At 38.0% G+C, this 24,389-nt stretch overlaps 1 protein-coding gene across 1 annotated transcript in view; it reads left to right on the top strand.

Moving 5' to 3' along the window:
• Positions 1–24,389, top strand: part of LOC136263846 (E3 ubiquitin-protein ligase rnf213-alpha-like) — a 247,317-nt gene that overhangs the window by 73,297 nt on the left and 149,631 nt on the right. Inside the window, exons 15-20 of the mRNA XM_066058473.1 lie at positions 1,117–1,334; positions 10,052–10,434; positions 14,804–15,207; positions 15,265–15,306; positions 17,320–17,358; positions 17,411–17,570. Coding sequence (XP_065914545.1) covers positions 1,117–1,334; positions 10,052–10,434; positions 14,804–15,207; positions 15,265–15,306; positions 17,320–17,358; positions 17,411–17,570 — 1,246 coding nt within the window. The remainder of the gene's footprint in view (positions 1–1,116; positions 1,335–10,051; positions 10,435–14,803; positions 15,208–15,264; positions 15,307–17,319; positions 17,359–17,410; positions 17,571–24,389) is intronic.

Here is a 24,389-nt window from a genome sequence, read left to right as displayed (position 1 = left end):
AAAGCCAATTCTGTGAAATTGTACACTTATCTCAATCAAAGTTGCTAGTCAGACAAGTGGGCTAGGGCCTGAACCATCACTATTATCTTTGTGGTTACCACAAAACATAAACAAATTACCCAAGTACATACCAGAGCCTTTGAAACCGGCCCTCCAGTGGTACTGCAGCTGCTGAAGCTGAATAGACTAATAATCTGCTGGCCACAGCCCATTACAACCAATTTCCAATTATGGTAAAAACAGCTAATTATTGGCCTCTACCAATTACTGATCCAATTATCAGTACAACTCTAGTAATATATCAAAAAATTATTGTTATTGCAATAATTGTTTGATCAAGACGTGGTAGTGTGTCGTGAGGCCCAATAAGCCGGTACGCCACACCATGAATATATTAACAGGAAGAAAGAAAATATGATTTTCACTCATATGTAGCTCTGTGATCTCTTATCTGATTCGAACCAAATTGCTACACAAGTGCCCACGTAGTAGGGGAGTCTACATAAGAAATTTGAAGAAAATTGCCCCGGTTATTTCTTAGATATTAGCAGCCAAATTTTTCTTGGTTTTTTTCCTTCCACTACTTTTTGCACACTTTGCAAAATCTGCCATAAATTACAAACGCGTGCTCCTATCAAGCTGAAATTTGGAAAATATTGGCAGGTTGACCAATTGAATGCATGACAGGTTTGTCCTGTTCATTTGATCTGCCATCACTACTGTAAGTTGTTCTCTTGCCTGAAACACGTTGATGGGCTTGGTTGTCAGGTGTTGTTCTCTGTTTGGTGCTGAAACAGGCTGGGGACAAAAAAGATAATTTGAGTTATTGCATAGCCATCTGGTTTATACATACACTGTAAGCAATACACTGTAAGCAGTCACTGGAAAGAATTCTAGTCACAATTTGTTCTCATGAATGTCCCAACGTACTACAGAGTTGGGACTTGTACCATTCTATTCAATATGATTTGGGGTATTCAGCAAGATATATAGTTTTTGGCCTAAATACACCCATGCTATTGAATTTTTAAGTTTGGAAAAGCTGTAAGGCTTCTTTTTACATATTTATGTGTGTGTTTTTATATTGTGGTGATTAGTTTTATATTGATTTTATAGAAATGGTGGTGAATATCTTGAATTTCACTATTCTATTAAAATCCCCATGTGTGTCTTAAACAAAAATTCTGAAGTTCGCAAATACAAGTATCATGTGGAATCACCTGCAACTGACAAAGATTTGGTAGAGTCATTGGAGTTCATATCAGGACCTCAAACACATGGTGGTGTAATTGATCGTTCTCTTAAGCTACATGTAGATAAGATTTCAGTGTATGGTAAGGTTATTTTCTTGCACATGTGTGTGTACACATATATACTGTATTCACATTGTTATGAAAAGGCTAGTGGTAGCTATATGTTTATGTAAGTGGTCAGCTACATAACTGTATAAGTATTTGTTTTATTTGTTTATTTAGGCTTTATAGTGTGTAAAAAAAAAAAACCAGAGGTCTGTTGGTAGCAACCAACAGCCATAGAATACATACAATTAATACTAACTACTTAAGTAATTACATAGTTACATAGTTAAGATTATAAGTGATTCAAATTGGTAGTTGGAGGTTTAGTTTGGTGACTTCTAGAGCATGGACACAAGTAATGTAGAGTGCAGTTATTGTTCTCATTAAAGTTAGTCAGGAAATGGTCCCACAGATATGATTTCAGTTTAGATTTCAGCAAACAAACTGACATGTTTAGGTCTAGAATTGGTATGGCATTCCACAGGGATGGTAAACGATGTAAATAAGAATGTCGCGATATGTTGTTAAGATGTTGAGGTAACAAGAGTTTGTTGCTGGAGCCTGATCTAGTATTGGTAGAGTTGAAAGTGATGTAGTTATTGATTTTGTACTGATTAGTTGGTGATTTGATAGATTTAATAGCAAACAGTATGTCTTGAAGTTCAAATATGTACATTAAAGGAAGGAGCCTCAGATTTATCAAACGGTCTTTGTAACAACTAGTGTAATCATTCAAGATGTATTTAGTGGCACGACGTTGAATTCTTTCAAGGTTTAAAATGTCTTTCATTAAGTGAGGACGCCAAACTTGCATACATTAGAGTAACTGTGATCTTACCAATGATGCATACAGTCTAACCAATGTAGAAAGTGAATGGATGAGGACAAAAGTACGGCGAATTAGTCCAAGCATTTTGTATGTATGAGCAGTGATGTGTTTGTAATGTTTATCCCAACTTAGGTATTCAGATAATATTAATCCGACTTGATAAAGTTGAATTTGCTTGCATTGATTGTTTATTGTCAATCAAATTGTTGGTGTTTAGACTCAAAATAAGCCTGATACCTAAGTCATTACATAAAAGTTTGTTCCTAGAAAATGACAGAGAAGGATAAAATGGTTCACTAACAGTTTGATAACAGTTTTTTTTTTCTTTCTTACATTAGTGTGGGCATGCATAGTTATGAATGCTAGAATCAAGTTACCCTGTAGAGAGTTCAGCTTTAAAAAAGTCACCTGTGTTGAGTTCAGCTTTTAAAAGTTACCCTAGAGAGAGTTCAGTTGCAAACAAGTCACCCTGTAGATATTTCGGTTACAAACAATCACTCTGTGGAAGGCTTAGCTGCAAACAAGTCACACTGTAGAGTTCAGCTACAATCAAGTTACCCAGTAGAGTGTTAAGCCACAAACAAATCACCCTGTAGATAATTCAGTTAAAACATATCACCATGTAGGCAAGTCACCCTGTAGAGAATTCAACCGCAAACAAGTCACCCTGTGGGAGTTCAGTCACAAACAAGTCACGCTGTAGAGAGTCCAGCTACAAATAAGTCACCCTGTGGGGAGGTCAGCCACTTGTTATAAAAAAGTTACCCAGTGCTCAGCTACAAACCAGTGGCATAGGCCTGTGCCCTACCGTGGCCCCATTGTCAGTAAATGTTGTAACTCACGTGATCTAACGCAACGATTTCTCACAACGCTGCCCTGTAGCTTTTGATATGAAAATCATGTCATTTTGCTATAAATATATAACATCATTAGACAAACAAAAGTTGAAATACCATTTAATGCCCTCTATCACGTGAACAAATGTGAGCAAGTTGGAGGGAAGCAATGAGTGAGTGAGAATATATGCATCGTGCAAGTCAAAGTGATAACATACTATATCTGAGGTGTTGAGTGAGGTGTCCTTGATAGAAGATGTGCAAGTTGGAAGTATTCTTTTTAATGCCCGCTGCGAGTAAGATTATGAATAGTGAGCTGATAGTGATGCTAATGGTACAAATAAAAAGCTGCTAGAGATTGAAGATTGGATCTACAATACTAAGGAGTTGTTGAGTGATGAGACACATACATACAGCACTGAGCACATATTGTAGTGTAGTGGAACCTTGATTATCTGAGCACTGATTAACTGAACGTTTAATTATCCAAACACCAATCGACTGCTCAATTAGGATATTTAGTCTTTATTGAAATAGTTGAGCAAAGTTCTGTATTCATATGTATAACTTCAATTTTACGTACTATTTGATTATATGAACACCCTTCCCCCAATTAGTTTGGATAATCGAGGTTCCGCTGTATAGTAAATTGGTTTCATTAAATGAAGAACAGGATGAACATCCTGATTAAAGATAAAAGGAAAGGGAAGGCGAGAGGGCACACACTCGCCAAAACCCCAAAAAGTCACATGCCACTGGTGAGTTTGTTATTGTGGTATAAAACGGGGGCTATGCGTTACTTCGTTTGGCCTCCAGCCTTGCAACTGTTGTCAGTCAGGCAGATGGGTGAGCTGGCAGTCAGGCTGGCTGGCAGGTAGATGAAATTTTGAGTTTTGGTGATTTTTTAAACCAAGTGTATGCCTGGTTTACTAAAATTGTTTTCGTAAAAGTGTGTTGTGTGCGTGCGTGCGTGCGTGCGTGTGTGTGTGTGTGTGTGTGTTTGTGTACCTATCTATCTGTTTGTCCATACGCACCCATGTGAGCAAGGTAAAAGCCACTTTTACATAAGAAGTATAAGCAAAATGAAGTCTATTAGCTTACGCACAGGTAAACTTTAGTCTGAGGTGGTTTCTTTTCGGCGGTCTGAAATACAGGTGTGGCAACTCTCCTCAGACTTTGTTAATTACCTTCCCTTTGGGTTTCACTTACAGGTGTTTCACAATTGAGAAACCTTGTAGACTACCAAGAATAGCTTATCCCTTTGAGTTGGAAAGGGGGCATATCCACAACGTACACGAATGAAAATGAAGAGCAGCTCTGAGGCTTTGTAAAGAGAATTTGTGGGAAAAAACACGATAGTCAAACTATGAAACACAGTTTAAAAGATACTTCTGTACGTAATATGTTGTTAAAAGTAGTTTGTTTCATAAGCACTTTCTTAGCAGTGCATAGCAACGTAATTGAAGAATTGCAAAAATTTCATGGATTATGAAATCCAATAAATTAATAATAAAATAGTAATACGTAGTTGGTTGAGTTAGCTAGCTGCATAGCACCTGGTTTTTAGAAGTGGCACAACATCAACATGTTTTTTCCAAAATTCTATACCTAGCCTCCTATATGTGTTTTCTTGTTTTTAATGTAGCTGTATTCCGTAAGGTGATTTTTGTCGCGTTATATGTCTCTAGGATAACTTTTACAACCAAAATTTTAGGAAGCGCATGTAGTGGGATCTCTGCTTATATAGTATTATACCATGGCCACTCGGGATTTGCCTGATACATATGCCCACACCCTTGGGCCGCAGTATAAGTAAATATTTACCACTCTGACATGCTCACCTAATAGCTGAAGGAAGACAATCCTGCATTCACCGTATTAGTTTTATACAGAGGTTTGTAAACATCGATTGTGGGTTTAAATTGTGGGCACAAAAAAGAAGTGATTGTGGGTTTCACTGGTTGTAGTGATGCCAAATAACCACTTTGTGGATGAATAAAGTAACCTAAGGTGCTAAAATAAACACTTAGGCATACAGGTTGTGAATGTTTAAGGAATCTTTTCATGCAGTTGAAATGTACTCTGTAAAAAAACAATTCCCACTTTGCAAAAATGATTATTTAGGGATGCTTAGTAACTGAACTGTGCAATGCTGACTCACTCAATTCTTTTTGCTTCACAATAATGCCCCTAACTAAACCAAAATGTTTAGCTCAAACCCACAATGCAAAGCTTTAAGCAGCTCTAATTCAAACCCACAATGCAAACTTTAATAGCTCTATATATATATAATCAAAGGGAACTGATGCTTTGTAACTGCCTCAGCATCAAAAGCAGTTGTGGTCAGGGTTATATCATGGAATGTGACCCAGTCTGGGAAAACTGGGCTTATCGCCCATTTAAAAGTATCGAGAAATGCCGGTTTTAAGTATTTAGTGTTGTAGCTCGCCAATGGTTGAAGCTATGTGTACCAAATTTTTACACCAATTCCTTACCTTCAAGAGCATCCACTGTGCAAGTAGCCAACAATCAAGTTTCCCGCCATTTTAGATAGTTTTTAAACCGAGATTGACTGTATCAGGCAAGCTGCAAATTGGGTGGGAGGCGGAGGCCCTGGAAGACGGGCAAGATGGTGTTCAAAAATTGAAAAGGAAGGCCAATGGATGAATCAGGCCAAGCTTTGGGCCATTGGGGTATCAAAACTGGCTAAAATGAAAGGAAATGCACAGCAGAGGTACATATTCAACACCACAGAGCTGTACAGCCACATACAGTCATTTCCAGGCTGACCAGAACTCCATTAAGGTCCCACACCACATGTACGGATCACCACTGGGCTTGGGAAAAGCAGCCAGCAAAACTAGACCACTCAAGTCTAGCTGATTTTGATTGTGGAATTAGATAGTTTATTTATGTAGCTTTGTGTCCTGGGTGAAAAATTGAATCAGCTGACATGGGCGATGAGACCGGTTTTGTCAGATGGGGTCACATATCGCCCCAAACCACATGGCGATTCCCTGTGGTCAGAGAAATATGTGATATATAACCCTGTGGTTTCCTTTGATCTGAGGTATCAAAGTGGTATATTATCAAGATAAATCAGCCACTACTAGGGATGTACCAATAAGAAATTTTCACTATTTACCGATATTCTGATATTTACATAGTCTTAACACTGAAAACCGATTCTATAACCGATATTTACATTTGAATGATTAGACTTGTTAACTGTAATATGAACTGTAAAACACATTAAGCTAATATTGACTGCTTACACACTGTGGCAACTTTAAACTATAGCTACTGGAAATGTAATAAGCTAATACTTATGTCCCACTATTTCCAAGTTATACATGATTGATAGTAGCATTTCAGCTTTCTCTGCTGTAAGCCGTGATCTATGATCATAAATGTTTCCTGCTCCAGAAAAGAGTCTCTCCGAGGGCACGCTGGTAGGTGTAGCACTTAAGGATCATCTTGGTATTCTGGCTAAAAGTGGGTAACTTCGCTGATTCTCGTTCCACCAAACATAGGGATTACCCTTTTGAAAACAGATCAAAGGCTCCCTTAAGTAACAGTTTAATTCCATTCCACTTGTACCTACACTGTCATCAGTACATTCCTCCAAGTCCTCTAATATTTCACTCATACACTCCCACACTTTACTGGAGCATGCACTAGTACCATCATCATTAATCAGTATGCTGCCTTTTGTTTGGTGGTTTGTTCACTTCACTCACTTCATCACACATATCAATGATACGTTGCTTAGAAAATTCTTTTGTAGCTGCCGTAGCAAAAAAATTGTCTTTATATCTAGGATCTAGTATTGTGGCAATAATCAACTCTTCATGTTTTTCAACATCTTCAAATCTTCGCTTCAGTGAACTTAACCTTTCACCCTTTATGGTTTGAATACCAGAATCATCATGATGTTTGGTAAGTGACTTTTCTAGTGCTCTTAGTAATGGTATCAACACTGATGCAGCTGCTGCATCAGTGGAAATAACTTTTGTTATTTCCTCTACAGGTTCAAGCGTGGCAATAATCTTCCTGACAAGATCAAGTTGATGCATGTTCAACATAGTGATTGAGCCATACTCAGTGGTATACACTGCCAGTGCCATCTTTTGTGTGTTGATTGATTGTAGCATGTAAAGAGTGGAACTCCACCTTGTCGACTCATCTTGTTGTAATCTTTTTCTTTTATCAATACTAAGTTTGTCCTGTATTTCATCTAGCTGATGATAAGCTAAAGTTGAATGTTTAAAGTGGCCAACTATTCCACGACATATGGCTAAAACATCAATGACGACACGCTGTGAAAGGATACCTTCATTCACAAGTTGAAGGGTATGTGCGAAGCATCCTAAGCTGGGTAGCATGACATCTCGTGAAGCTTTTTTCTACTGCTAGCATTGTAGTGTTGTTTTAGTACAGCAAATTCATTTTAGTTTAGTTCTAGTTCTAGTACCCAAATTCCACCACAGTTTTAGTTAGTATTAGGTCCGGTACCCCATATTTCTGTAATTTTAGTTAGTATTAGTTTCATTTTAGTTAGTGTTAGTTTTAGTGTTAGATATCTTCACATAATTATACTAACCTTGGTAGCACCCCTTAGATTTCCAGAAACTTTAGATTTGGTGTTTTGATAGATTTTTCAATTTTATTTCCCGTTTTATATCAATGAGGCAAACTGTACCGAGAATCCAATTCTTCAATTAATACACGAAATTCGCTGTTATCTACTAAATTCAGTGGTACATTGTTAGCACCTATAAAGATTACAAGATGAAATGTATAATAGCCTTATGTTTATTGTTATTAGGGTTGTACAATTAAGATCCTAAACTATGTATTGGCAAGGAGGACTGTTTCAACTGGCTAGAAGAACCTCTCCTTTTGTCTTTTCAATTTCAGCTGCTTCAGAATGTTTATAAGCATCAGTATGGCATGTCTTCAAATGCTTCTTCAAGGTTATAGAATATTGTCCTTTAAATTCTTTATATACCACAAATCAAACCATCAGTACTTTTCACAGTACACACACTTTTGTTCTTGATCTTATCATACCTGAAGTGGTTCCACACTCCACTTGACTTAGGCCTTCCACCTGGTTCAGCACAATGTCCACTTGCCATTGTGCACAAATGAACAAAAGCTCTAATAGAACTGAGCTTAAATAACCTAAACCAGCAGAATTAATGCTGAATAACAATGTTTTATAGTAGCATTTGCAGGCATCACCATCTTCAAAGAAAAGTGTTAAGTGGTTTATATAGTATACAATACCTTTTTATGTAGGATTGCTTGAGAAACCTTTTAGTTAGCTTTAGTTCTTGAGCTAAAAGTTTTAAAGGTTTTGGTTTAGTTCTAGTTTTTGAACCAAAAATTGAAAGAGTTTTAGTTTAGTTTTAGTTTTAGAACTAAAATAGAACACAATTTTAGTTTAGTTCCAGTGTACTAGAACTAGAATTAAATTGCTGTACTAAAACTAGATTTAGTTTTAGTTCCTTAGAACTAAAACAACACTATAGCATTGTTATGTATTATTAAATCAATTTGTGCTTTATTAATTCCCCAGTTCTTTAACATGTTCTCTAGCTTTTCACAAATATACTCACCAGTATGAGAGCCTTCACATTTGTGTGCATGAAGCACTGCTGATATTCTGTTAAACTCTTTCGTGACCAGTTAGCTGTTAAATTAATAAGTGATTGCTGAGCTGAAGAGCAGCTCCAAATGTCTGTGGTAAGACTCAGATAAGGTACATCTACAATAATTTATGCCAGCATTAAATCATCTTCGCTTTGATGTTTACAACAGTTTCTAAGAAATACTTCCTGCATGGGAGTGTGTACCTTGGTTCAAGAGTTTTCATGAGACAGCTAAATCTGGTGTCATGAACAACTGGAAAAGGTTGGTTATCCATACCAATCATTTCTCCTATTAATCTATGGATATGCACCGTATATGAATTGTTGACATCCCACACTTTCACTTTTACGTGGGTTTCTACCGTTTTTAGCTGTTTAAATGCTGCTTGCTCTTTTCACTTCTCTTGCTCCTTCAAGTCTCTAATCTTTTTCTTCTCCAAATACTGGCTGTATTCTTCAGTGTGCTTTGTTTAGATGATCAATAAGGTTAGTTTTGTTGTATGACTTCATGGAACTTCCTCCACGAGATATGCTATTGTTACGAGTGTTACAACTGGCAAACTTATCGCTGTATTCGCGAACAGTGAAGAATCCCACACAACTGCTTTTACTTGTAGCATTAATGGCTTCCGTACTGTATTACCAAAAACATACGAAAATATTTCTGGCATTCTACAGTACGTGCACGTGCTCATATCAGTAAAGATGTAGCCTAATTTTACCAATTTCCGATATCTCAATATTGTACCGATACCAATATCGATTTTAACATTGGTACACCCCTAGCCACTACTGGTAAAGTTTTGCTACTACATATATCACAAGTCCTATAATAAGAGAACAGTGCAATATTTGAGATTTACTATGCAGTTTCCCTTGGCCCTACTTGTTAACACGTACAAACGTATGCATGTGCTTAGATTGAAATGGTAACTGGTATGTACCAAGCTGACTTATTTATACTAGCTGGAGATATGCTCCTCGTGTAAACTCCCTATTACAGCATTTTTAGATTTAGTATCTTTATAATGATGTTTAGTAAGTCAGCTTATCGAAGCTACAAGCTGATGGCCACAAAAGCAACAAGCGGTGCTTCAAGAGATTGTCAAATGCAATTAATGTATCTTGGATTGTAGGATTTATTGCCCTGTACTATTTATTCCTCTGTACTAATCACACTGCTCTTTTGTTTAATTTAAAGTATATTCGTGGTTTATAAATATCATTTTCAACTGACTACATGCTCTGCTGCTTTACAAAGCATGTGATAAAGTACTGTCAGGCGATTATAGAGCAAACTAAGAATGATATTGATACTGGCATTTGTATTGGTGCACCAATAAGCATGCGTAACATTCAAACAAGTAAATGTGGCTCTGCGTGTGTCTTTTGTTATTGTTTTTGTTTTATATGTTTATTATTGTTTCCTAGGACAATACAAGAAATGTGATGGGATTATTTTACCTGAGCATATTGTTTCACCAACTGGTAGTGATGGATATATGGGAAAATTTAAAGGTTTCAATAACTCAAGTGCTGACACTTGTAATGGTGTGAGACTAAGCTCTTTTAACTATAGTACTAAGGAATTGTCATCTGAAAACCATGTAGAATTGAGGAAAAATGCTTTACTAATGCACCTTGAGGGTATGCATGATATTTTAATTGGAGTACAAGTCAAGGAAGATGCTGTTGATTGTATTGAATCAGTTTGTGCTACTTTTTTATCTTTGCACAAAAATTATCTTTGCTATAAGGCCACCCACTACTTAAACCTTACAGATCATCTATGGACCTTTACAGATACTGAAATGGTATGTACTATACTACATATGTATATTTGTAGTTAACTTTGGCAACAAAACTTTATAGTTGATAATTGTAGTAATCAGTTTTCTTCATTATTGGTAATGGCTGGATCCAAATTTGACGATTTATAATTCAGATTTGTACACATTACCAATATTGGCAAAGATTATGTTTGAAGAAAAGTTTCTATAAATTTATGCCACATTTGGCAACATACAGTATTTGATCCCAAATGTTGCCAACCTTGGTAAAAGTAGTAAATATCATTAATAATAAAAGAATTTGGCAAAATCTTTTCTCTGTAAAAGAAACACCATTACTATTTCCACTAATATTGGCTAGAGGTGTACCGATAATCAGATCGGCTATAATTTCAGCCACCGATATGGTAATTTTTACCAATTTCAGTATCGGTACTGAACAACAGGAGGACCGATATTGCTACCGATATTTATACAGTAACAATAGTTTGTACATAAAAGGATTGTACATTGGTTTTCTATGTTATTTATATGGCTCTTTAGTGTCAATAGCTTATTGTTCACTCTGGAACAATCGCTACACCCTGAGAAGACATATAAATGCACACGATTCTAGTGTTTGTTGTTACAAAGGGTATTACAGTCTTTACAAATGAAGTAGCTATAGAGTACCTTGTAATAAAAAAAGGGTCACAGGATATCCAAGAAAACTTGCTGTGCCGGCTTTCTCACAAGTCATTAGAATGCGGAGTAATGCAGAAATATCCATTTAAGGCTTCATGGGGGAGTATACATAAAAATGTTTTTGGGTGCCTAATTGTCTGGATTGCACAATAGAAACCCAAGTTGTATACCACCACAGGCAGAGTATAGCAATGAATACATGCACATGTTGTTGTAGTGTAGGTAAATGTACACTTTTAACTATAATGCAAATATCGGATTGACTATTGGTTTTTGGCTTCTTTTGGTGGCATCAATATCGGATATTGGTACATGCCAAAAACCCATATTGGTACACCTCTAATATTGGCAAAATGTAGGTTTATTAAAAGCTGCCAAAATTGGCTTATGAACGTACGTACCTGAATAAACAGATGAGTACTTGGTATGAATTTTACTTGTGTAGCTTTAGACGCAGGAAATTACAATGCAATGATTACTTAAAATTGATGTATCTTCAAATATGACTGGGTCTGTGAAAATCTGTTATTTTGCCATGTCAGCGGATTCAGTTTTTCATGAGAAACACAAAGCTACATGAATAGATTATCAAATTTCACGATCAAAATCAGCCATGCTTGAGCTCCTTTCAGGCCCCCACCACCTATCCCAATAGGAGTTTGCCTAATACAGTCAACCTTGGTTTAAAAACTATCTAAAATAGCAGGACACTTAGCTGTTGGCTACTTGTACAGTGGATATTCTGGAAAGTAAGGAATCAGTGTAAAATGTGTGAAAATTTGGTACACATAGTATAGCGAGTTACAACACACTATTTAAACCATCATTTCTCAATACTTTAAAGTAGGCGATAAGCTCAGTTTTCCCACACTGGGTCACAAATGAATCATTGTGTGTTGTAACCAGGTTTTGTCAAATTTAGTCATGCGTTCTGTTCTTTGATATTACTGGCTTTTTCAGGAGTTCTGTTCAGCGTTGGAAGTGGGTCACACCTGTTGACCCACTTGACCCACAAACCAATGTGGATGTGACTCACTTCTGACCCACTTGATAGTTTTTATATTTTTAATTGTATTGTAAAATGAGAGATATAAATTAAGATACAATTGAAAATCTGTGATTTGCTTATTGATTGTACAAAAATCATTAAAATTGAGAAGGTCTTGTCCATGTACAGTTAGATTATCCCTTTTCTAACAGCTTCATAAAAGACAACAGTGGATTCCACAGCATCATCCTTTAGGCTGTTCCTATCTTTCGTGCAATAGGTCCTGCCCCACTAAAATGCCTCTCAGACTCAGCACTAGATGCTGGTATGACTAACACTTGCCATGCCAAACAACTAAAAATCAGAAAGTTAAAGCTCTGCTGTCCCCACCACAACAAAGGATCAAATACTGACCTCACAGCATCAGGTTGCTGTAAATCTACAACAATTATAGAGTTGTAACGCTGGAACTCTGCGTCAACGTCAGCTTCAAAATCTGATACATGGCCACTACTTTTAGAGGTACCAGAAGCCACATTTCTAAGTTCAGCAAATGGGTCATATTTTTCCTTCTTGGTAGATGTTTCATTATCAGGGCATTCTGCTGTGGTTGTCATGTCTTCAAGGTCACTAGTGTCTGAATCATCACTGACAAGAATGCCATTAAAATGCATTGCATTCTCCCGTACAGCTTGTACTGCCTGCTCAAGTAGATTCCTCCGTTCTTTACCATCCTTAACGAATGAAAAAGATTTCAGGGATGGGTCAAGATAAGATGCTGCAACATGCAGGGCAGTTATGTCCATCCACATATTCTCATCCAAAGCCATGACCAAATTCCTTTTGAGGATACGTCCTGCAGCACTGTCAGTGGTTGGCAGCTCTGACCAGTAATTGCGAAGCAAGTAGTATGCTGGCAGTGGTTGGCAGCTCTGACCGGTAATTGCGAAGCAAGTAGTATGCTGGCAAAACAGATTGAAGAGTGACAATGTAAGAATATTCCAAAATATCAAACATTGTCTCAGCCTTTTGCAGTATCTTCAGCACCTCCTCTAATATTACTATATCTCTATTAACTAACAAGTCATCTCTCTTTTTATTCCTCAAAAGTGGCCTCAAAGCGTCAAATCTAGTAAGAATAGAAGAAAACTTGCTAATCAAACTACACCATGGTTGTGTCTTTCCACCACTTTTCAAGGTGGCTGGCAAGTTATACTGTATCCCACCTGATTTCTTAACAAACTTTACAAGGCAATCAGCACATTCATTCAATGAGTGCAATTCAGTGCTCTCCCCACAAGACCTTTCCCATCCTGTATTGATAGAGGTAGAGAAAAGGCATGCACAATTAATGTGACACTTGGAGTTTGTTGCAGCTACCATGTTTGCACCTTTATCAGTGGTGCATGGCATATTCTCTGCTTCTAGCCCAGCTTCAATTAGAATCCTATCTAAGGCTACCTGGATGTGGTCAGCTGTCTTTGTCTCGGGAAAGAATTTACAGACATACATAGCATGTTTAATAGCCCATTGTCTTTTATCTGGACCAGATTCCTCTATCCAGAAAAAGGTTACATCTAGATGTGAGCGTTGTACGACACTATCTGACCACAGGTCACTAACAAAAGAAACTGCACCTAACTTTGATGGACCAGCTATCAACTCTCTCATGCTACCTTGTATCTGGCCAAACGTCTTAACAATATCACTTCGAACTGTTTTACGTCCTGCAATAAATCTGAGGCAGGAACATGCCCATAACCTGCACCTAAATCTACAAATGCCTGAGCAAAGTCTTTCAGTGATTCTTGCTCAACAAAACGATATGGCAATTGTGCGGCAGCAACAAGAATGGCAGTCCGTTTACGAATCAGCATTTTGGTTTGTTCACCTACCTTCTTCCCAGTGCATTTCACGAAGCTATCTAGTGTCTTCATGCCAGGAACCCTTTTTACAACTTTGCTGGCACAGCTGCTATCACTACCACTCGCAACACTACTACCACTACCACTTGCAACACTACTATCACTACAAGAAGATGGGGTACAATTCTTTAAATGGTCCAGCATATTCTTTGTGCCTAGTGATTTTTCTTCCCTGTTTGCCATTCTTTTATAAGAAGACAGGACTTACACACACTACAACAAGCAACACCACGTACTTGCTCATTCTTCACTGGCTCCCAAACAAGACAAAACTGGTCCCAAGCACGACTGCCCTTCGACTTCTTGTTAATCTTAAGAACCAACTCTCCCGACACCACACGCTTTGTAACAGTTGGAGACAATATGATATCACACGGTTCAGAATGAACACCAGCAGATGGCGGCTCAGACACAATGTTCAACAGTGCCGCTCCTTCGCGCAAATCCGAGAGCAAATCTGATGCTCAAGCAGAAGCCATATTTCAAGTTCATGTGATCTAATTAATTATCTGGGTCACATCCGGATAATTTATTTCGCGGATGAGACCCGCTCAACCCGACAAAAAAGTCACCCGAATGACCCGGATTTCCCGGGTCATCCGACCCACTTCCAACGCTGGTTCTGTTGAATGCAAACAAACTATGATTAAGTGTTTGCTTCATCCATGACTGGGAATGTACCAGAATCTTTTTTCAGGTTATTGTCGTATAATTAATTATTTTAAATGTACATTCAAAAACAATTGTAACTTGTCAGTGAAACTATTGTTTATTAATAATATATCTGTTTCTGTAGGAAATGAAAGCATGGTTAGCTAGTGTGGTGCAAACCCTTGTCGACCAAATTAAGCAATCTCCTGAGAAATCTTTCCTGCAAAATAGTTTGTGTGTATTAGTGATCTATTTCAAATTGAAGATGCTAACTGACTTCTGTGCCAACAGTAACAATGTAGTTCACATGAGTGATATCCTTCGAAATATGGGAGTTGATCAGTTGAAATATGAAGCCACGGTTAAAGTCTTATGGAATAAATATCGTGATGTGCTTGTAGAGTCAGTTTCATTTCTGATAACTTGTGCTATTAAACACAAACCTCCTATAACTGAGTGGATATTTGCCATTCCAGTATTATTTTTTCTGAAGAGGAAATGCACACCACCTGAACCTTTGAAAATTATTGGGTGGGATGATAAAATCATGTAAGTTGTGAATAGTGTTGTGTATGTTCAGCATTTTAGGTATGTTTCTATATGTAGGTATCAATGGGGTGATGATTGGCTATCAGTTGATAAGAAAATGTATGTCTGTAAATGATAATATGAGCCATGAAAATAGAAAGGTTCCTTAGGGTGACAAATTCAAATTATTCAGTAATTAAATACTGTGATGGGTGTTTTATTATACCTTAAGGTGACTAAATTTAGCAATATACTAAATTTAGCGATTTTAGCAACTTTGGTTTTTTCGCCGCTAAACCTGCAAAATATATGGTTAGTTTATTAAATCAATTCACAAATTCGTAAAATCACTAAAATTAATTTTGTATGCGCTAATTTTGCCAATATACAAAATTGCTAAATTTAGTGTATCGCTAAATTTAGTCACCTTAAGGTAGTTTTGATATTTATGTCAAGGCTATGAACAGCACTATTTAAGTTGGGTATAAAATTTAAATAGTTCGCATTAGTTAGAATACCACAATTTGTTTAAAGTGTTATTATACACCCCTGTAATTTAAAAATTGATGTTTAGCAAAAACAATTTGAATACAAGGATAGAACATGAGTAATGATGTATTTCGTAATAGTGAAAATTTTACAGATAATTAGGGATATTGTAATCTTCCACTTTTCACCCTAAGGTCTCTTCTATTTTCCATGGCTCGTATAATGTAATTGTTATGATGTCTCATCCATTAATTACCCAAATTCCAAGCAAATAAACAAAAGGGTGTGACCTTTAAAGACCAGGAAGGCCTGGGATAAAAGTAATGTGTGCAATGGCGTTAATGCTAATCGATTTTAATCAATGCCTGCTATTGTTAAATCCATCTGAGGACCACATTATTATTTCAGGATAGAGTAAATATAAAGCTTCATGTTCTAAGCAAAAGCATTTATTTTCTGTTAAATGAACATGGATTATTAGTACACATAGACCAATAATATCAAAACAGTTTTATTCTATGGTATAGGTTACTATCAACAACATAACAAGTGTTGTAAACTACCAGGAATAGGGTATCTTTTCGAGTTGAAAGGGACGTGTCCTTTATGTACATGTAACAGCAGTCTTGAGACTTGACAAGAGAATTTTCATAAAAGAAAACAGGATAACGCAACTATAAAACAGTTGAAAAGTGATTTAATGTACATAATTTGTGGTTAAAGCAAATTTGATGAATTACAAATTAATTGGTGTATTATGAAGTACATTTAGGGGTCATTCATAATTTTTAACAGTTTCGCAAGGGTACAGAGAGTACTCTTTTTGCTTGCCCCCTCCCTCCTACCCAAAAGCGTACTATAAAAAAGTGTTGATACTGCATGTACTATGTATGAATAACTTGGGTTTTCCTCACTGTATTTGTCCATATACTTCATCTTCTGATTTTTTACAACGTTGGCATAGACAGAATGTTGTAACCTTGTGTAGCACATTACTTGTCTCCCCTAATATGAGCAAGCATTCAGACTTCTCTACAACCTTCAATAATTATTTTTTACATGGTGTTACTAAGACCATCATTTTTCAAAAGCTTACAGGTGAATTTTACCCCCTTCTCCTAGCTTACTATCGTACTCTAGCGAAAATGCTGAAAACAGTGGAAGATCCCTTATTTATGTACAGTAACTATATATAGTTTGCATGTGTCTCAAAACAAACAATTAATAGTGCTGTGTGTTAATTATTTCTAAATTTTATACATAGTTGATTAATTCTAGTGCTGCATAGGTGCCTGGTTTTTAGAGATACAGTAACACAACATGAACTTATTTACTATTTGCATTGCCATTAGCATGCAAGTAAGAAGTTTCCAGAACATTTAATAAACTATTTTGAATTGCTATGGAAGCTGACCCACATTATTTAAGCACCAATGAGTATGTTGTGGCATAATATTTATTTTTAAAGATTTTCTTTAACTGAGAACCCATTGTACCACTTTATTGCAGTGATAACATCTACATAGCTGTTTGTTTTTCTCTCTCCTAATTGTGTGTCTAAGGTTGTTGTTGTATGTAGATGATTCCTACAATATTAATACTGCATATGTATGTAGCTAACTGTACAGAATTATGTATTTTCAGGTTGAATCAGTATAGTCATCAGCGATTAGTTGATCACAGGTATGAAATATGAATGTGTTTGTTGCATGCCACTTCAAGTCAATTTTTGCAGTCATTTGCAAGAACTTCAACCTTGGTTTAAAGTTGATCCTATCATATTACGATTGTTTGTCAGAAAGACTCAAATAGCAGACATTCCAGTGTTAATTAGTAAAGTTTCTCTGTCTATTTTAATAATGAGATTAGCTGAAGAATCTTTTGATGATGCAGAGGTAAAATGCTTTAATGATATACAATGTAGTAATGTTACATATACGTATTGTAAAATTGTGGATACCCACTATGATAGACTTTCGATTTAAGTAGTCGATATTTTATAGTTCTACAATGCTATAGCTACAATGCTATAGCTACATTGGCAAACTTTGTTACATATTAACTTCCATCAAGTGTTGCATGCTATTACTATAAGTGCCTACGTATGTGTACATTTGTTTACATTATATCAGTGTGCAATGTACGTATAACCCACATACGTGCATTTCATATAATTGTTTTTGGTTAAATGTGCAATCACAATATGTAGCATATCTATGACATTTAGCAGATGGAAAGCCTATACACCTTACAACGTACACATACGTAATGATCATAGAGTATAGCTTATTTAGAGGTTCACTAAAACGCTTAGTTACCTACACATGTTCACTTAGTCACTTGTGTGCCCTCAAGAAATTTTATAAATAGTGTTGCACTGATAGCAGAATCACATGCTTTTGTCCACCAAATAATGTTTACAGATACATTGAGTTGCATTTTTCTGTTATTACAGCATTGTTATTACTACTTCAGCATTCTGTCAGCTGTTGTTTATAACAATGCTACCACTATAAACAAGCTAAATTGATCCTTCACACTTACTACAAAATAGACATGTTCTGCCATATTGGATTGGCTACATTTATCAGCTTGAAAATATTATCTAATGTTATCGGTTATCAGAATATCAGCGAATTCACTTATCAGTGCAACACTAAACACAAAAGACACACTGCAGTACTTTTTATGATTAAAGTACTTGGTAAAGGCAGCGCCTGTATACCAGAAGACCTTACAAAGGCTTGTGGGACACATGGTCCCACTAAAGGTGTTTATGTTAACTTCACTAAGCATGTTTGAAAAGTAGAAGAAAGAAGAAAAAATCCATGGCAGGACCTTCGCAGCCTCGAACCTGCAGCCATCTGATTAACGCTTGAACGCTTACAGGAGTCTGCCAGGTAGTCAGGATATTTTCTTCTTACTATTTTCATGTATTTGGATCCATAAGAACCCTAGAGTGACTTATTATCTCTAAGTACCCCAAGTGGAACCTAATGGACATTGTTTGATTATGATTAAAGTACTTGGTAAAGGCAGAGCCTGTATACCAGAAGGCCGTACAAAGGCTTGTGGGACACTTGGTCCCACTAAAGATGTTTATGTTAACTTCACCAAGGGGTGGTCCACAATTTCTGCTTTTTTGTGAGCGTACAAACCGTACGCTAGGGGGAGGGGGTAAAATCGCATGTACGCTTTTTAAAAATGTCGATCACGTGAGTTGGCGAGAAATCCGAATGTAGTGATAAGGTTCTAGTAGTAAACCTCTACTGCTACTTATTCAGTGTCCAATTATAAACGGTGGACTAAAACGAGCTGATGCTGTTAATGCATGAGCCCAAGCCAACACATGATTGGACGAAATTGTGCTTTCGCGAACTCTGGAAAACAGTGTAGCTAGGGTTAGCTACCAATGAAAGGAAGCTTTTTATAAGCTAAAGGAAAGATAGAGTTCATTGAATCTACAGGAAGATAGTTATCAGCCTGATAACATGTACTAAAAGCTTTATATACTTTTATAGCAGCACTTACTTTTCTTTCTCTTTAGTCTTAGCCTAGTGATTAACACTGATAAATGGTTACAACTGAATAGCTTGTAGCTACACTGCTTGTTGCTTTTGTTTTCTACCTACAGAAGGTGTTGTTGTGGGTTTAGTGGGTATGGGAGGCTGGATTATGTGGGTACTAATTTGTTTACACTACATAGTTGTGGTAGTTGTGGGTTGCTTATAGAGAAAAGCTGTCTCTGCAGAGTGTACCCACATCTCCTGACTCCAGTCCACCTCAGACTATGGTGAATACCCAACAAACTAGTACTACTGTTGCTACTGCCAGTGTTGGGATGGTTTTGTATGAACACACTGAAGATAGTCAAGAACTGTTTCTATGATGTGTATATACACATTTACAAATATGCATCAGGTACTGATGCCCGCTGTGTGTAGGAATGATTTTTTCAGGGTATCAGCTTCAAAAGTATCAAAATGATAAGATGCCTAAAAGACAAAACAAATACCATACATGAATTTTGCAATATTAAATAAGTATCCATGTGTTTGTTCTGCTATACAATACATCCATGTGTCAACATTTATACAGTATGCTTTGGGCTGGGGGGAGGGGGTTAGAAAAAAGAGCACTCTTTGTACGCTCGCAAAAAAGCAGAAAATTGTGGACCACCCCTAAGTATGTTTGAAAAGTAGGAGAAAGAAGAAAAAATCCATGGTGCCTTAGTGCCTTTCTGCGTATGTCTTACACCAGAATTGTGTGGGATCACTGTTAGTTTATCAGTGTTATTTTATGGAGTCCGAGGCAGAGCCGGGTAACATTGGGTAATGTTGAGTCAGGTAACGAAGCAAGTCGGGTAACAATTCTGTCATAAATCACCAAGTAGCTTTCCTTATTATTGGGAGCATAGTTGAACTTTTATTTTCATATTGCTACTACTGTAGTACTCTTCTTCGCTACATTCTGTAAATAATTCTAGACAAATACTGTAGTAGAGTAAATGCATCTAGCTCTAGCCGTTACCAGTACCCACTCGGAACAATTATTTTTGCGGGCATAGAAACTTCAGGATGATGAGCTAACAAGCTTTTCTTTGTTTCTCTTTCACTACACACTCATGCTGTGGCTCTTAAGTTCTGTAGTTTAAACCATTGCAGTGCTTAGTCTAAATAAGTTTGACACTACAACCAATGGGAGCTATGTATTGTAGTAACCCCCAGGTTTTTAACACTCAACAGCAGTGTAAACAAGTTGATGTTGTGCTACTTCTAAAAACCAGGCGCCATGCAGCTAGCTAACTTATCTGGAATTAACCATAGATAGTGTATGCTACTATGAATTAAACAACTATGTATTACTATTTTACAATAGGGTAGTTTTGGGTTGTACAATAATATTATTAGCTAATTCTCATATTTTGTAATTCATAAAATTTTTGTAATTCGTTCAATTACATTGCTATGCTCTGCTAAGGAAACACTTGTTAAACAAACTGCTTTTACCAGCATATTATGCACAGAAGTATCTTCTAAACTGTTTTAATGTTGTTCACTTATTAACACTCACCTTTGTTCCTTCTTTTTATCTTGGTGCTTCACCTGCTAAGTGTTGCAGGCTACCCACTATCGACTGATGGTGGGGTGGTTTGGTAAGTGCCTGAGGTCTCGGCTGCCTTAGGTGCAACTTAAAATACACTGCTAGTTTGTTCTTAATCTTTAAGCAGGCCAAATTTATAAAGTGTGGAATGATATTTGAATGACAGATACTTGGGTAAGCAGGGAAGAATTTGGATTAAAAATACCTTCTCAGTCTTCCAAATTTTTCCAATGCCGGCCACAGAGAGGGGGAACGTGGGCAGCGGAGACCTCTCACCCAAAGGATCTGGAATATTATGTACCAGATCAGTTTGTTTAAACTGCGATAAATAACATGTGGGTATGATTGACAAGTAATAATAAAATTAATTACAGCAACATAACAAACTGTATTACTGACATACATAGTAATGCAGTAAAGGTGCCAAGTTATCAAGTAATTACCTCTGAAGCCTATCTAATGTTTACAAGCATGGTAGAATAGCTGTTACTTGTTTGTATTTTTACATGATGGTGTGACCAGTTGCTGGGAGAACCTGGCTAACTCATGTGGTGGCATCCTTATATATCGTTGGTAGGCGTCACTTTTCCAGCGGCCCAGCATCTTAATGCACCAGTCTGGAATGTCTGCTTGAGCTGCCGATGTAGCTGCACCAATGCGAAAGCTGTGCGTGTTGTAGCTGCATGTCTGCAGTCGGAGTTTGGTAAGCACAACATCCAGTGAAGCCCTGAGGGCTTGGCGGGTTAGCCCTTGTCCTTTTTTGGTGAGGAACAATGGTCCTGGCTGGTTGCCCCTTAACGCTAGATATGGTAGAATACCGGCGACTGGGCAGATTGGGTGATCAGTTGCCCCAAGGTATAGTGTCATTCCCTTCCGAAAGGTGCAATTAGATGTGGATGGTCCCTATTATCAAGGGAGATATCAGCTAGTGAAAGGTGAGTCCCTGGGTCATAGGTACCCTGGCAGGGGACTGTGAACTCGCTGACCCGAAGGAATCCAAAAAATGCCAAGCAGCATGCAGCCCAGAGCATGATGTTGGAGTGAGAGCATGGCTGTTGGGAGAGGCAGTCTTTAATGCTGCACATAATCTGAAGGGTAATGGGTAAGCGGGTCCTTTGAGGTGTCACAATGGTCTGGGTTCTTTTGATACCTCTGAGTGCCAACTGTAGTCTAGGAGTGAGTTGCTCCTCAAAAGAACTATGCATGCCAGCGATAATATGCATGCTGCAAGATAGACCTTTATGGTAGCATGGGAAATGTTCTTTGAAGCCAGGTGAGAAATAAACAGTAGCAAGGCTGACTCATTGGCTGGCAGTACTCGGTTCCCTGAAGCACTACAGAAGGAGGTGAAGCTTTGCTCTCCAGCAGAATAAGTGCGTCTGGTAGCAGGAGCTAGTCCCTCAGTGAGATATCCATAAGTGATGCTACTGAGGTGGTTGAGAGTCATCCCACCCCTTCTTGGACCTGCAAGCAGATGGCAATGGTATTGTGTGTATTACTTTCATTAAGATTATGTACAACCATTCTTACAAGTGTGTATTTGTAAGTGTATTGGTATATGATGTGCAAATGATTAATTTATTTTGTTTTTGGAGGTTATGTAAGGTCTTAGCAAGTACAGAACATACAAACAGTTTGTTTAAAAAGTTTTATGAATGTTGCAGATGTCCAGTCCAACTGGTGCGGGGAGATCAGTTGAAGGAGGGGTGGAGGAAGAAATGTTGGAGCTTGGGATGCCTCTGGATGTAGTTGGAAGAACTGGTACATCTGGTTCTTGTCAGCACATCTGCTGAAGTATTCAGAACTCCTGGAAGGTGAGATGCAGTGATGGATATGTTAAGAACCAGAGGCATCTCAGCAGGTGCATCACCAACTTGTCTTTGGATGAGCCTTTGTTGATTACCTCTACAAGGGCAAGATTGTCACATTTAAATTCTATTCTCCGCCTGGAAAGTGTGATGCCCCACACCACACAGCTGAACAAGATGGGTATGAGCTCTTTGGCCATAATACCAATTTCAGCCCAATCAGCAGGCCACTTGTACTGGAGCCAGTGGCAACAGAACCATGCACCACACCTCCATGAGCCAGATGCATCAGTTTCTATGTGGCAGTCTGGTGCACTGCCACTTGGGGTAAAGTGGAGAAAGCTGACCCCATTCCAGTGAGTGACGAAGACATGCCACCAGCGTAGATCTGAACGAAAGGCAGCAGATAGTTTCTTCCGGTGAGATGGCTGTTTTAGTTTGGCAGCTACATGTACATTCTTGAGAGAAAGTTGCACCCTGGACATACTACTTTGGTTGCATGCTGGAGGAGACCCACTAGTGATAGAATCTGCCTCTTGGTGGCTTTCTTCCTGGTTAACCAGGCTTTCACTTGGTGGCGAATGCGGCATAGTTTGTCTGTAGGGAGTCTGGCTTCCATCCTCACAGTGTCTAGGACAATGCCCAGAAATGTAAGTGATGTGGATGGACCTTTAACCTTTTCAAAAGCCAATGGAACTCCAAGATGGAGACAAACTGACTTGATGATGTCCAGGTTCCGTTGACAGGTCATTGAGTCGGGAGGGGCTAGTGTAAGGAAATTATCAAGATAATGCATAATTGGAGAAACACCCTGCTGCTCTAGGATCCACAATAGCAGGTCTGCTAGTACATTAAAAAGCTTAGGGGCAGAGCGAAGCCCAAAGGGTAAGCAAGTATCAATATACAGTTGTTGTTTCCATCTCATCACAAGCAAGTGGCGATCGGCAGGATGAACCGGCAATAAGCGAAATGCACTTTTTATGTCTCAGTAAGGTTCCTCTTCCCATACTCTGGGCTCGTGTAATGGCATAATCCACAGTGATGTACGTAGTTCAGAGAGCAAAGTTCTTTGGAAATACCACTGTTCACACTGTGGCCTTTTGGGTGGGATAAGTCCACAATCAGCCGCCACTTGTTTGGCTGATGATTTTTTGGTATGACGCCAAACCTGCTGATATGGGCATGAGGAACTGAGGAATAGGAGAATGGACCTGAAACACGGCCCAGTGCCACCTCATCTACCAAGTAGCTCTCGACCACCTCAGGGTGTTGTAATGCACACTGCAAGTTCCGTTTAGCTGATTTGACCCTGGTTGTGCAAGGGGTAAAGCCGAGACGGAATCCTTCTTGAATGCCCAAAATAAAGAAATTGACAAGGGGCATGTTTGGATACTTGGCCAACATGATGCGCCAGTTATCTACAATTAATGGGGAGGTGATCCTGGTAGCTGCTGCTGGTACTCGCAGCGTGTTGGCTGGTTCTGTAGGTTGGCTAGTCCACTCCTGGATCCATTTCTCGTATGGTAGGGGTTTGGTGGTGATCAAAACTTTTTCCATACCCTTTGATGTGAAGGCTGTGTGAAAAAAAAAGAAAATAGAAAAAGGGGGCATGGAATATTGTAAGTGTGGGGTGTGGCAACAAATATGTGTTGAGAAGGAAGGGGGGGTTGCATTAAATTATTATTATGAATGATGTGATTGCATATCAAGACACACGATAGTGTGTCGTGCGGCCCAAGAAGCCGGCGCGCCACACCGTGAGTATATTAACAGGAAGAAAGAAAACGCAATTTTCACACCTAT

The sequence above is a fragment of the Dysidea avara genome, chromosome 1 (assembly GCF_963678975.1).
Source record: "Dysidea avara chromosome 1, odDysAvar1.4, whole genome shotgun sequence".
Taxonomy (NCBI): domain Eukaryota; kingdom Metazoa; phylum Porifera; class Demospongiae; order Dictyoceratida; family Dysideidae; genus Dysidea; species Dysidea avara.
This window is presented reverse-complemented; position numbering and strand designations above follow the sequence as displayed.